This window comes from Triturus cristatus, chromosome 2_1 (genome assembly GCF_964204655.1).
Source record: "Triturus cristatus chromosome 2_1, aTriCri1.1, whole genome shotgun sequence".
NCBI lineage: Eukaryota > Metazoa > Chordata > Amphibia > Caudata > Salamandridae > Triturus > Triturus cristatus.
Genome location: NC_140581.1, coordinates 1088986102 through 1089001702, shown reverse-complemented (window position 1 = coordinate 1089001702; position 15601 = coordinate 1088986102). Strand labels below are relative to the sequence as shown.

At 46.2% G+C, this 15601-nt stretch overlaps 1 protein-coding gene across 12 annotated transcripts in view; it reads left to right on the top strand.

Annotated features, from left to right (window-relative positions):
- Positions 1–15601, top strand: part of ANKRD17 (ankyrin repeat domain 17) — a 1008651-nt gene that overhangs the window by 489153 nt on the left and 503897 nt on the right. For all 12 annotated transcript variants that reach the window (XM_085636371.1, XM_085636340.1, XM_085636333.1 and 9 more), the window contains 2 exons: positions 10028–10170; positions 10913–11126. In XM_085636371.1, the coding sequence (XP_085492497.1) occupies positions 10028–10170; positions 10913–11126 (357 nt within the window). The remainder of the gene's footprint in view (positions 1–10027; positions 10171–10912; positions 11127–15601) is intronic.

Below are 15601 nucleotides of genomic sequence, written 5' to 3'. Positions count from 1 at the left end.
AGTTATTGATTGCTTGTCTCAGTATCTGTATGGGTTCCTGAGTGTTTGTGTGGGTAGGGTGTGTGTGACTCTATGCATAGATGTGTGAGTGGGTGATTCTATGGGTGCATGGTTTTAAGAGTGCATCTGTGATAGACTGTATGGTTGAGTGAGTGTATGTATGGGTGTGTAAGGGATTGAATGTATATCTCAGTGGTACATTTGTCACTAACTACATAAGTGAAAGGCAGTATATATGCGTGTAAGAGTATATAAGTGGGTAGATGTGAGAGTGTGTGATTGTGAGAGTGACTGTATGGATGAGTGTGTGCTTGTATCAATGATTATAAGAGCGTAAGAATGTGATACTATTTTTATGAGTAAGTGAACTTGAGTGTGTATAACCGCATAGGTGAGTAAATGGGAGTGTGATTATTTGCATGACTGACTATGTGTGAGAGTACCTCTATGGATGATTGGTAGTGTGTGAGTGTCTATATAGGTGTATAAATGCATATGATAGTTTTGTATGGAGTGACTGTAAGTATGAGTGACTGTACAGGTGAATGAGTGGAGGTGTATGTAGACCTAAGAGTTAATAAGTGGGTATGTAGTTATTGGTATTGCAGTATGTATGGTTTTGAGAATGGAACTCTGAAATTTTGAGTTGGTGTATCACAGGTTATATTAGGGTGTGAGAAGATGTGGTAATTTATCACATGGATGACGTCATCAGTGATGTCATCAGTGATGTCATTTGAGATGTCATCAGTGATGTCATGAGTGATGTCACTGACCATGTCACGAGTGATGTAATATGTGACGTCATCAGCAGTGGATTGCGATTGGGTTTTTTCAGTGAATTTGCAAGGTTTTTTAAATGCTAATTCCTATCTAGAACGTGTGTGAAACCTATGGTTTTTTCAGTGAATTTGCAAGGTTTTTTAAATGCTAATTCCTAACTATAACGGGTGTGAAACCTATGGTTTTTTAAGTGAATTTGCAAGGTTTTTTAAATGCTAATTTATGAATGTATTATATTTTTTAAATATTTATTTTACAATAAGCTAGCTATATATATAGTTATAGATCGACTTTATCCTGTAATATGGAATGGCTCAGCTTTTTTTTTTTTTTTTTAATTTGGATAAAGTTGAACAGCATAGTTAATATCTTCTATAAACTTATGAACACTTTAAAATGTTTTTTTTTTTTAAAGGGTTTTTGACCGTGCATGCACGGTGCGCGCATGCGTATGTGCTCCGTGTGCGCATGCGTATGTGCTCCGTGTGCGCATGCGTACGTGCTCCGTGTGCGCATGCGTACGTGCTCCACGTGCGCATGCGTACATCGTGCGTACTCCATACGTGCCTGCGCGCGTGCTCGGTACGCGCGTGCGCTTCGTACGCGCGTGCTCCGTGCGCGCATGCGTGCGTGCTCCGTACGCGCATGTGCGCGTGCTCCGTGCGCGCGTGCTCCTTGCACGTATGCTCCTTGCACGCATGCGTGCCTGCTCAGTGCGCGCGTGCTCCGTGCGCGCATGCGCGTGCTCCGTACGCGCATGCGTGCGTGCTCCGTGCGCGCACGGCAAGTCATGTGATTTAGAAACAACACTTTTCATTGGTTTATAGTAGTTTCAGGTCATGTGATTAAGAAACAACAATTTTCATTGGTTTATAGTAGTTTCAGTTCCAGAAACTTCCAACACCACACCCACTCGCCTCATTATTACTTCTGATTCCCTGGGAGAAGGAGCTGAGCAGCTTTTCCAGTACTCTGGTACTTGAGAATGGCAGAGCAGCAGTCATCTTCTGGGAGTGAGCAGGAGACCCTTGTACCACAGAGGCAGAGGAAACAGAAAAACTCTTTTATATGGCAATTTTTCACTTTTCCAGAGGGGCAGAAGAAGGTGAATGCTCCAAAAGTCACCTGCACTATTTGTGGTGGTGTCTTATCAAGAGGAGATCCTAAAAAGAAATACTCTTTTAGTATCTTCACTATGATCAGGCACGTTAGACAAGTACATCCTGTGGCTTATGCTCGAGCTGCTAGAGAAAACCCTCCAGCAGCTCAGCCGAGCACATCCGCAGCAGCTCAGCCGAGCACATCATCGGCAGCACAGCCGAGCACTTCATCTGCAGCGTCAGCTTCACCTGCTTCTGTTCCTCTGGATATACACCCTCTTTTCAAGAGGGTGCATATACGGTGCAATGCGTGCAATGCTCTTCTCTCTTATGGGGACACCAGCATTCCCCTAATAGAGAGCAAGATACAGCAGCACACATGCAGCACCCTATAATTTTTTTCATTTTTTTGTTCCTCTGTTCCTCAATTAACACACCGGCTCTTTTTAGAGCCACCTAACATCTAAACACTTTTAAATTTGATTTTTAATTCTATTTTTTTTATGATTTTTTTTCCGCCGTGCGTGCACCTCGGGACGGTGCGCGCACCCCGCGATTTAAAAAAAATAATAATAATTTTTTTTCACCCTTTATGGTCCTTCAGGGACCCCCTGACAAAAGCTAGGGGGTCAGGAACTCTGTACCCTGCCCCCTTTTCACGTTCTACACCTTTCTTTTTCACTGTCACACACAAAATGGCGGACAACACTTTCTGATTTCGACCGATTCGAATGTCGACTGACATCTAACCACCAATCAGAATTATGCTCGCGCACGGTGCACACATATAGATATTTATGTACTTTTAACTGCAATTTTCTCAAAAACTACTGAACAGATTGACACCATATATGCAAAATGCACATCCCTGACCTGAGGACTACCTCTTTGCCAAATGTCAAGTAATTCTGTTCAGCCGTTCGGGCTGTACCTTCGACTAAAGGTCCTATGGGAAAATGCATAGGGAAAACGCGTTTTGGGACCCCCCTTTTTTCTCAGCCCCCGCTTGACGAATCACCCCGAGACTTCCAGGGTAGGAGCTGAGCGGAGCGCCCCATTAGTTTTGAAAATCCGTCAACCGGCGCCAAAGTTATTCAAAATAGAATTTTCAGATTTCCTATTTAAACACGGTCCTAACTATAACTATACTGGCGACCGCCAGTAGATAATATACACACATATATATCTGATGGATACATCTGCCTGTGGATTCCTCACCTTTTGAATTAACCCAATGCGCAGCATTCCACAAACATTTCTCTATAGCTCTCCTACGTTGACAAGGAGGTCACAATGGAACGGCTCTGCACGCTACTCAGCATGACTTCATCTGAGCCATAAGAAGACCTAGTCTGTGTGCTGGTTTCAGTTCCCTTTTTTCCACACCGTCGATATTTAACTGTTTTTTCCAGGGCTCTCCATTTCTGGGAGTTTCTTTGGTGAAGGCTCTACCTGTAATTGTAGCAGTGATCATGGCTACCCAGAAGAAGTTCGGTTTTAAGCCATGCAGGGAATGTGGGGGTCATATGTCGATTACTGACCCCCAGGAGGATTGTTTATAGTGCCTTCAGTCGGATCATGGCGTCGAGGTATGTTTGTCATGCAGGCGCATGGACGCGAAGGCCCTAAAGGAAAGGGAGGCCAAGCAGTTTATGGCCAAGGCGCAAAAGCAGAAAAGGTGCCCAAGGAGGTCGAGATCCAAGTCGCCGACTCCGCATGCCTCAGTCATCGATGAAGCATAAAAAGAATTGGTGCCATGGACGTATACGTCGATCATCGAAGGAAGGATGAAACATGGAAGTCGGGGTCTCCGGTTCTCTGATGTCACTGCAAAGATGAAGTCTCTCCTTCCCCCTTCTCCTCAGGTGACTCCTGCTCAGTCTCCGACTTCGAGAGGCTCACAGACACCCAGAGAAGTGAGGCCTTCGCCTCCGGCCACTCCGTCCCCCTGGCTCCAGGGTCTCCGGTGCTGCAACCGGAGACAATTAGACTTCCTCCTCGAGCGGTCTCAGAACCGGCAATACTGGATCCAGGATATCCAGCCTTTCCGGCTCCAGGTACGGATCTGTCGCATTTCCTAAATGCAATGTTTGGCATGTTTGCCAGAGCGGGTAACCCGCCTGGTGCGTCGGTTGGCCCCATGGGACCGTTTACCTACTCCCTTGGTGGTTTGCCACCCAAGTTCTCTCATGCACCTTTCATGGCTGTTATGCCAATGGTTCTAGGGAGTTGGCCTCCCCCGACGCCGATGTTCTCGACGCCCGTGCAGTCCCTGGAGGGAGGAGTGCCGTTGGATGGTTCTTCTCCGGCGCCTTCTGGCTCCGGTTAAGCGCCTACTTATCCTTGTCCGCCATCTTCTACTATTCCTGTGGAGCCTCCACTGACGCCGGTCCCGAAGTCATCGGTGCTGCATTTGTCGCCTCGGACGCCGGCCTCTAGGATGAGATCCAAAAGGGAAGCATAAAGGGTGCTCGAAGAGGAAGAATATCAAGAGCAGCCGGAGGAGGCTGAAGAGGGTGAGATTGTTGAACCTGTACAAGAGTTTGAGGGCCTAAAGGAGGCTAGTGGACTGGACACATCACCTGAATGGGAGCTCTCCTCACCAAAAGGCCTTCCAGCACAAGAGGTTTTTTCATATCACTCTGTAATAAGGAAGACAGCGGATCTGCTGAATTTTCCATTGCCTACTACTGAGCTCAAATCTAACATTTTAACGGAGGTGCTTCATTCCCCTTCTGTTTCGTAACCTCTGCTTCTTTTTAATGAGGCTTTGACTGAACCAAACTTGGAGGTGTGGCAGGAGCCAAAGACTCTCCCCTGCGGTGTCCAAATCGGTGGCAAGGAGGTATAAGGTGGCCTCAGGAGATCCTGCTTTCCTTTCCACACACCGGTCTCCTGAGAGTTTATGTAGTTAAGGCATCATGCTCCTCTAAACACTCTGCGGGCTCTTTCCCATCCATGCCTGCAGATTGAGAATCTAAAAGGATGGAGCAATTTGCAAAGAAAGTGTCTTCCTCGGCCAGTATGGCTCTGAAATCAACAAATGCGACATGCCTGCTGGGTTGCTATATCCATGCTCTGATGGACTCAGCAAAGGAGGTGCTCCCTAAGCTTCCGCGGGATGTTCAGGGCCATTTTGCGTTGGTACTATCTGATACCCAAGCTGCGGCCTGTCAGGTCATTCAATCAGGACTTGATACTGCGCACTCTGTCACTTGAGTAATGGGTTCTTCTTTTGAAACCAGGAGGCAAGCCTGGCTAAGGGGGTGTGGATTTTCACCTTCACTGGATTTACAGGCCACACTGTTGGACTTGCCTTTTGACGGCTCTCGTCTTTTTGGTGCCAAAGCGGACTCAGTGCTACAGCGCTTTAAAGATAGTAGAGCTACAGCGAGATCATTGGGTCTCCAGTCCCACCCCAGGGGTTTTGGGTACTGCAGATTTCGCGGTTTTGGCAGGACTTCATCCTTTCGAGCAAAACAGTAGTCACAACAGCAGCAACAGGCGAACCCTCTATATAGGTCATACAGAGAAAAAGGTAGAGGTCGTCTGTGTGGCACAGCTTGGCACCAAGCAACAACCTCCTCCTCCACTACCACAGGGAAGAAGCTGTAGCTCCGCCATCCTAGAGCATGTAGGTCCCGTAGGAGGATTGGTGTTGCATTTTCTACGAAATTGGAGGTCTGTTACTTCAGCTCTCTGGGTGTTGGATCTCTTGGAAAATGGGTATGCCCTTCCCTTATGGGAGTTTCCCTCCTCGCCAGTGTTGGTGCTCAGAGGACCACCTGTTGCTACTGCAGCAGGATGTTCTAACTTTACTTCAGAAAGGTGCAATAGAGGTGGTTCTGGAGCAGTAAAGGGTCAGGGATGCTACTCTCTGTACTTCCTGATTCCCAAAAAGGATTGCACGCTGAGGACGATTTTGACCTCAGGATCTTGAATTTTTACGTCAAGCAGGAAAAGTTCAAGATATTGACCCTAGCTCAGGTTCTTCTGGCATTGCAGCAAGACGACTAGATAGTGTTGATTGATTTGCAGGATGCATATTTTCACATTCCCATCCTGAAGTTGCATTGGTAGTATCACCGTTTTACGGTGGGGTCCCAACACTACCAGTTTGCTGTCCTTCTATTCAGTCTTACTTCAGCACCTTGGGTCTTCACAAAGGTGATGGCGGTGGTAGCAGCACATCTCAGAAGATTGGGGATTCCGGTTTTCTCCTATCTGGGCGACAGGCTGCTCAAAGCAAAGTTAACAGAGATGGTGCTGCATCATTTGCAAAAGACAACGCATCTGTTGTTTGACCTGGGTTTTTCAATAAACATACCCAAATCTCACCAGGTGCCCTCTAAGCGCATCCTGTTCATAGGGGCAGTACTGGACAGTACTGTGAGTCGTGCCTTCCCACCTCTGCAGATAAGTCAAGACATCTAGGCTATGATTCCACTCTTTCACAGTGGAACGGTTGTCCCAGTCCTGAAGGTCTTACGCCTGCTCGGTCTGTTCGCTTCCTGCATACTGTTGGTCAACCATGCACGCTGGCACATGTGGGCCCTCCAGTGGTGCCTCCGCAGGCAGTGGTTTCAACACAATGGAGATCTCAAGGAGGTGGTCAGAATCTCCAGAGACACTGCAGCGGAGCTTTCTATTATGGAGTGGACAGCCTGTCTCAAGTGAAGCCGTTTCAATCTCCTCCACTGGGGGCCACAGTAATGACGGATGCCTCCTGTTTAGGGTGGGGAGCTCACCTGGGGGATCTGGAGGTCAAAGTTCTTTGTTTTCCAGATGATACGTTTGGCTCTCAACGCCTTTCTTACCTCACTTTGCGTTCAGTTGATTCAGATCCGGACAACACTTCCGCGATGTGGAACATCAACAAACAGGAGTGGGGTTGTATCGTCTCTGCAAAGAGGCTCTGCGACTCTGGCCCTGGGTTCAGGACCATCAGATTTGCGTTACTGCAAATCATCTGGCTGGAGTGCTGAATGTGCATGCAGTCAGTCTCAGTTGGCAGTACTCGGTGGTATCTCCATCCGGAGGTGATATGTCATATTTTCAGGATGTGGGAGGTTTCCTCGGTTGGACCGGTTTGCCACTCACGAGGACCTGCACTGCCCATTGTTCTGCAGGCTCCAGTATCCGATGCGGGGAGCATTGGGGGACGTTTTCCGTTAGATTGGGGCTCCCAGCTCCTTTACACACTTCCTCCCATAACTTTGATTCCTTGAGTTCTGAGGAAGATTTACCAATACCAGGCCCAAGTCCTATTGATCGCCCCAGATTGGCCAATAAGGGTGTCGTCCACCGACCTCATTTACTGCTCATCGCACCCTCTGCTCCGTCTCCCTCTCAGGGCGGACCTCCTCTCGCAGTGGCAGGTTCTACACCCCCACCTCCAGAGCTTGCACCTTCATGCCTTTAGATTGAACGGGGCAACCTGAGCTCTTTCTCACTCCCTCTGAAAGTTGTGTATGTTATTTTAACAGTCAGAAGATAATCCACCACATCTGACTATTCTGGTCGGTGGGCCAGGTTTGCTAAAGGGTGAGGAGAGAGATCAGTTGATTCCTTGCGAGCCTGTTTGTCTGATACTCTGAGCTTCTCTCTTTCCCTAGCGCAACAGGGTTGTGCAGTAGCTACAGTTAAGGGCTACTCTTCGGCTTTTCTCTGTTTACCAGATTAACCCTCTTTATTCAAATCTCCCATAGTTGTGAGATTCATTAAGGGTCTCACCAGTAGGTTTGCCGCCACTCCCTTTATCATGCCTCAGTGGGATTTGAGTTTAGTTCTCACTTTCTTGATGGGGTCTCCCTTTGAACTCTTTCATAGTTGTTCTTTGAGACTCTTGGCGTTTAAGACAATATTTCGGATTGCAATCACTTCCACCAGGAGAGTGAGTGATCTGCAGGCTCTTAGCTCTATGCCTCCATTCACCTCATTTCATGCGGATAAGATGGTTCTTAGGACCAGAGCTGCTTTCCTGCCTAAGGTCGTCACTCCCTTCCACCTAGGGCAATCTATTACTTTACCTACATTTTATTCTCCCTTTCACCCTTCTAAGGAGGAGGAGACTTCACGGCCTGGACCCTAAGAGGGAGGTAAGTTTCTACCTGAACAGGACGAAGGACTTCAGGTTGGACGACTAACTCTTCATCGGATGTGTGGGCAAGATGAAGGGCAGGGCTGTCCACAAAAGAACGCTGTCCAGGTTGATCATCCTCTGTTTCAAGATCTGCTACGTCTTTGTCAAGAAGGAGCCTCATGAAGTTATTCAAGCTAACTTCACCAGAGATAAGTCTTCTTTTCAACTTTAGCTAGATGTGTCCCTGTTGTAGACATATGCAAAGCTGCAACTTGAGCCTCCCTCCACTCTTTCGCAAAGCATTTTTACTTAGACTAGGAGGTGATGAGGCATAGACACTTTGCACGTTCTGTGCTACAAGATTTTTTTGGTAAAGGTAGACAGGCACCCTCCGCCAGGAGTGGGACTGCTTTGGGATTCAATTCAAAAGGTGAGGAATCCACAGGCAGATATATCCATTAGAAGAACAAGTTACTTACCTTCGGTAACTCTTTTTCTGGTGGATACAGTATCTGCCTGTGGATTCCTCACTGACCCACCCGTCTTCCCATTGCCTGACTATTTATACCAAAAAATCATTGACATGTAATTTATGTATTTTATTGTTGTAATAATTGGAATAATGTGATACTTATCACTAGGAAATGTCTATATTTTGGAATTTCCAGCTTAAATTGGTTTCGTATACTAGTGAATATGTTGTCGGTTCACCCGTTCGCCTCGAAGGCACCGTAAAAAATGTCTGGAACTGACCTCAGCACGCCAACTAGATCTTCATATGGAATGCTGCGCATTGGGGTAATTGAGAAGGTGAGGAATCCACAGGCAGAAACTGAATCTACCAGAAAAAGCGTTACCGAAGATAAGTAACTTGTTCTTTTCTGCCAAAGCCTTGAGAAATGAACATGCTACTCAGCAAGTTAATGCTTCCACACGTCAAACACATTAATAAGACAGATCTCAGACATCTCTCTGGGAACCAGCAAGTAGAGTAGGAGAGATGTATGCTTTCGATGTAAAGGAACTGTTCTTGCGTTACATGAAAGATTGTCTCCTTGCACATTAACTCAGAATTCATACAAAGGTACTTTTGGCCTTCCATTTAAATGAACCAGTAGTTTTCTGGTCTTTAGTTCCAAATACCTCAGTATCAATGTGGCAGTAAACTCGCTAGATTTTTTGCTGGTGCATCAAATTTTACTTGAACAGAAAGAAGGTTCTATGAATATGCAATACATTTTTCATCTCTTTTGGGTGCCCAAGCATGGGCAACTCTTGTCTGAACAGGGCATTGCCTGTGCCACTTTTTGTCAAAGATTAAGCACCTGTGGTTGGTATGGTGAATGCATATGCCACCAGAAGCATGTCCGTGACAGTAGTACTCTATGGTAGATCCGCTGCTACACATATGGCAAGCTGCTTTATGGAAAATCAGGCACACTATCACTAAGCTCTAGTGCCTGGACTTGAACACAGAAGCAGAATCTTCAGTGTGTTAAGCATTACTACATAATCTGTTTCACTAAAGAGGACTTTGCTTCCCACTAATAATTTCTTACTGTACCATTCTTTTCCCAGTTAGTTCCAAAGAGTCCTTCTGTGACAGATTTGGGAGCACGTATGGGTCACATTTCCTTTTTTTCCTCCTAATATTTTTATATGCACTGAACATTTATTTATGCAGTCTGAGTATTTATGTATGCTGTGTTATATCTTGCCTTTGCACACTAAAAATTGCTGTCGGCTGTAGACTTGCTTAAAGTGTTAACTGCTCCATTTGTTTGAACAGCAAATGCCTAATTACAATGTAGATCATTTTTTAAACTATTGCTTGATCCGAAGCAATTTTCCTTAAGTAAACATATCTAAGCATGTATGCTATTTTGGATTTTTACTCTTATGGAGAAATTTATGACACCGACATCCACGGTCAATGTTAAAAATGTTAAAAGCTCTTTGAAATGATGGACCCAATCACTAAATGGCGGAGTGATACAATAAATAAGAATTAGCAAGGGACATCTATCTCCATCTAATAAAATATCAATATTTTTCATTACAGGTAGTGGAGCTACTCTTGGCTAGAGGGGCAAACAAGGAGCACAGAAATGTTTCGGATTACACTCCTCTCAGCTTGGCTGCATCTGGTGGCTATGTGAATATCATCAAAATTTTGCTGAATGCAGGGGCAGAGATCAATTCCAGGTAAGTTTAATTTTCTTCATCTTCACCCAGCTGCAGTTAGAAAAATCAGTGCTTTTCTCAATCTAAATTAGCGCAGGTTTTTGGGAATTAATATATTAATATGCAGTGTTTCCTTGGAAGACATTCTTATATTCGTTTACTTGAGTCTTGCACACCTACAACCTATTGATTACATTCCTTCTAATTCTATTCCTGTACATAGTAAATAAGTCAACTGACATAGTATACAAGTCAATTCACCAAAGTGCTTGGGTTTGTTGGGTTAATGTGAAACTCCCTTTGATGTCACACAGGAATTATGTCTCTCTTAATTAGCATCTCTTCACCCTCTTATTTCCTGCTTTGGATGTGAGGAAGAGCAAGATGTGGATAAATACAAAAATAGGTTGCTGCTGTGGATGTGAGGAAGAGCAAGATGTGGATAAATACAAAAATAGATGTGACTCTCGAACGCTGGTATAAGTTAATGTCTTGCCACTGCCTTTGTGAGTCCTGATACCATGGAATTTCTAAGGGCCATGCCAGAGCTACCAAACGGCAAACCAGGGCATATGCTACTACCCCCAGTTGACATCTATTTTACAGTTATCAAAGTAGCCTTCTGTTTCATTCCCTTTCAGCTGTCAGGACTAACCACAAACTTTTCTCCCTCTTACTTCAGAGAGTAATGTAAAGGAAATTCAGTTTTGTTCACTGAGAAAGTATATTGTTTTAAAAAAAAATATATTTTTCTTTCCCTCAGAACTGGTAGCAAGTTGGGTATTTCTCCTTTAATGTTGGCAGCTATGAATGGCCACACTGCTGCAGTGAAGCTGTTATTGGACATGGGCTCAGACATCAATGCACAAATAGAAACTAACAGGAACACAGCACTTACTTTAGCCTGTTTTCAAGGAAGAACTGAAGTGGTCAGCCTACTCCTTGATAGGAAAGCAAATGTGGAACACCGAGCCAAGGTGAGTAGATTTCACATCTATGTATTAGTTATTAAGTGTCCCTCTGCAATTTACTTTTTTTGCAGATCCATCTTAAAAATTCTTTGTTGTGCCTGACATAAACTCATAAATATTTTAAACATCATGTGGGAAGAGTAAATTTAACCCACCCCCCGAAGTCCAATGGTTTCCCTACTGTTGCACATACTGGAGCTGGAATAGTAAATTTTAACCCGCTGAAGTCAACACTTCCCCTTTTGTTGCACAGACTGAAGTGTGTTTTGTGTATGTATTACCACCAGACTCAAATACATTTCATAATATTAAATATTTTTGTTATTAATATTTGTTTATACATTTCATTTTTATATTATGTGCTTGTATTTTTTTTATACAATTTTATATTTTTTGTAAATGCCATTTGTTCCATTTTTTTATTTCATTTGTTCAGTAATTTATGTAATGCTTTGGAATTGAATTAATTTTGTTTCATGTAAAAAACATATATAATGTGCTTTTTAAAGGTTTAAAGAATTAAACAACAAAATTAATATAATGTAGAATATATATGTTCGAGGCATATGAGCTGCAGATTACACACTTGTGCATAGATTGGGCCCGGATGTTTGCAGTTTGTTTTTCCTCTTGGAAAGTCTTTGGAAGTCACGAGTTGGGTGACTCCTCCCTTGGATCGTATTGCGCATGGGCTTCGGCTCCATCCTCAGATTGTTTTTTTCCGCCATCGGGCTCGGATGTAATCTTTGCGCTCCGGTTCCGAACAGCTTCCAGTTCGACGATCGACGCGCAATCCTCACTCCAATTCGCGGTATTGTTTCGAACGCGATCTCCCTACTCGACGCGACTTCGACTTCTCAACGGCACAGACCTTCGGTTCCAGTCGTCGATGGCGGCCTTCGGGCCTACCCAAGCTCCGGTCCTGGCTAATGGAAAGGACTCCATTTAAAAAGTGCCCTCTGTGGGTCCAAATTCCCCCACACCGATCTCCACGAGGTATTCAATCTCAGCCTCTCCCCTGAACACGAGGCTCGAGACTGTCCGGAGTGTAAGTCCTTCCGGTCCAAAAAGACTATTCGAGACCGAAGAGCCAGAAGAACCATGGCACACTCCTCGACAACGATTCCGGACGACATCTTCGGAGAAGGCGTCGACGCTCCAGAACAGCCTCACACCGACGAGGGACTCGTCAGCGCCTCCGAAGCCGACGACTCAGATGTGGAGGACATCACTCCGGCACAGAGGGTTGTGAGTACTAATCTCCCCCCCCCCCCCACACACACACACACACACACACCCTCGCCGGCACCAAAAAAAACCAGCTCTTCCGTACCGACACCACCTTCGGTACCCACCAAAGCACACAAGGCCGCCGGCACTGACACTTCGAAGCCAAAACCCATCTCGGCGCCTACCAAACAACCGGAATTTCCGAAGCATGGTTCCAAACAGCGAACCGGCACAGAAAAAAAAAAGAAACCAACGGCCCGATGCCGACAGACCAACCAGCCTCACCAGAACTTTTTACACTGGATACCTTAAAAAAAGCTTTAACCAAGGATCCCAAAACTAGACATTTAATGCTCTCTATCAAAAAGAGACAGTTAGAGAAACCGGCTCCGCCTCCACCCCCAAAGAGGATGGACTCTGCTACCTCCCCTTTCAGAATACCTTCTCCTCCTCCACCGCCCTCTCCACCCCCACCTCATAATTTCCCAACTCCGTCTCCGGATGATGATAATCAGGGGGATCCATATGACGATATAGGGGATGCACCCCAAGATCTACCTACAGGGGACCCCACCCCCACAGGATCCCCAGACCCATGGGACGATTATAATGTCCCTGATGTCCCTGATGCCCCTAACGTCCCACAGGACGATCTTTACCCTTCCAGACCTTCTCCACCAGAAGACTCATTGGGGTTCAACCACCTATTGCACAGGGCGGCACACTATCACGGGGTAGATCTACACACCGACCCCGTGGAGGAGGATTTCCTCCTAGATACATTTGACAAGACACATAGGACCACCTCCATATTGCCTATGCTCAAAGGAGTTATAAAGCATGCGCCAGAGGTCTTTAAGGACCCAGTCAGAGCCAGGGTCATTAACCCGCGCATCGAGAAGAAATACAAATCTGACCCTACAGTTCCCTCCTACATTAGAGGGCCTGCACCACTAGATTCTCTAGTAGTCTCCACCGCACGTAAAAGGGCCAACTCCCAGGCATCAGGCGAAGCACCACCACCTGACACAGTCTAAACTCTTGGATGCATCTGGCAAGTGTACTGCATTCCAAGCTGCCAACATATGGCGTATCGCCAATACACAGGCGCTACTCACCAGATATGACAGGGCCCATTATGACGAATTGGAAGCCATAATGAACCGTCTCCCTGATAAATATAAAGCTAGGGCCAACAAACTTATTCAGGAGGGCAAAACCATTACTAATACCTCCATACGTTGTGCCTTAGACGCAGCAGACACAGCCTCTAGGGCTATCAATACTAGTGTCCTTCACCGCCGCCATGCCTGGCTAAGGATATCCGGTTTTAAACTAGAGATACAAGCCTCCATCCTTAACCATCCCTTTGACCAGGAACACCTGTTTGGCCCCAAAGTGGATGACGCCCTGGAGAAAATGAAAAAGGACACGGACACGGCAAAATCCATGGGAGCCTTACAATCTCACCCTTCCAGACACTCCTTTCGCCGCTCTTCCTTTCGGAGCACCTCCAGAGGCTACTCCTCAGACTCCGCTTCCACTGCATACAAATCCCCTATTCAGTCGCGTTTACAAGGGGTTACCAAAGAGGCGGCTACAGGGGCAACAATAACAAAGGCAGAGGCAAAACAAATACCGCCCGCTCTGCCACCGCACCTCCCCAATGACTTCCCTCCACTTCCCCCAGACCATCACACTCCTGTCGGGGGCAGACTCCAACATTTCCTTCCGGTCTGGACTACCATCACCTCAGACAAATGGGTAACACAAATAATTCGGTCAGGCTACTGCCTAGAACTAACATCTACCCCCCCAAACATTCCACCCAGACAACTCCCGATGTCACCAGAACATCGACGGCTACTCAAGCCGGAGGTAATCTCCCTCCTAGACAAAGAGGCAATAGAACATGTCCCAACCAACCAACAACATATGGGGGTCTACTCCTTGAATTTTCTTATACTAAAAAGGGACGAAACTCTACGGCCCATCCTAGACCTTCGCCCCCTAAACACATACAAACTCAGACCATTTTCATATGGTAACGCTTCAGCAGATACTTCCGCTACTTTCCCAAAACGACTTCCTCCACTTTGGACCTAAAAGATGTTTACTTCCACAATCCAGTACACAAAGCCCACAGGAAGTACCTCAGATTCGTAGTGGACGGCCACCACTACCAATTCAAAGTGCTCCCGTTCGGAGTCACAAGTGCCTAGCAGTGGTGGCAGCACATCTGCAAAGATAACACATTCACGTCTTCCCTTACCTAGACGACTGGCTAATAAAAGCCAGTTCATACAATCAGTGTGTACAACACACACACACACCACCATCCAGCTGCTTCATCATCTGGGCTTCACGGTAAACCACGAAAAGTCCCATCTTCACCCATCCCACATAAAACAATATCTAGGTGCCACTATAGACACCTCAAAAGCGCTCGCCTACCCCAATCCTCCCAGGATTGCAAGCATCCAGGCTCTGCGCGCAAAATTTATAGCACAACACCCCCTTCCAGCTCGGGTGTTCATGCAACTAATAGGGATGATGGCCTCTTGCATCTTCATAGTACCTCATGCAAGACTCCAGATGCGTCCTCTCCAAGAGTGCTTGGCGCACCAATGGAACCAGGCCCAGGGTCAATTAACAGATCTGGTGTTGGTAGACGGTCGTACCCATCGCTCTCTGCAGTGGTGAACTACCACAAACCTTTCCAAAGGTCGACCGTTCCTGGACCCGGATCCACAGGTAGTACGAACAACAGACGCATCGCTCTCCGGCTGGGGAGCTCATCTATTACATTTCACCGTGCAAGGCAAGTGATCACCTCAACAGAAGCTACTTCATATCAATCACCTGGAGTTACTAGCGATCTTCCTAGCCCTAAAATCCTTTCAGACACAAATTTTGGGCAAAGCAGACCTGATCCGCACAGACAACATGACAGCCATGTATTATATTCAAAAACTAGGCGGGACACACTCTCCACAGCTCTCTCAATTAGCACAGAGCATATGGAGATGGGCCATACCCCGGAAAATCTTTCTCCTAGCCCAGCATGTCCCAAGAACACAAAACACTATAGCAGATCTACTCAGCAGACAAACAGAACAACTTCACGAGTGGGAACTTCACCCGCAAGTTCTTCACCCATACTTTCAAATGTGGGGCATCCACAGATAGACCTCTTCGCCACTCACGAAAACAAAAAATGCCCAAGCTTAGCCGCCAGATACCCACACCCA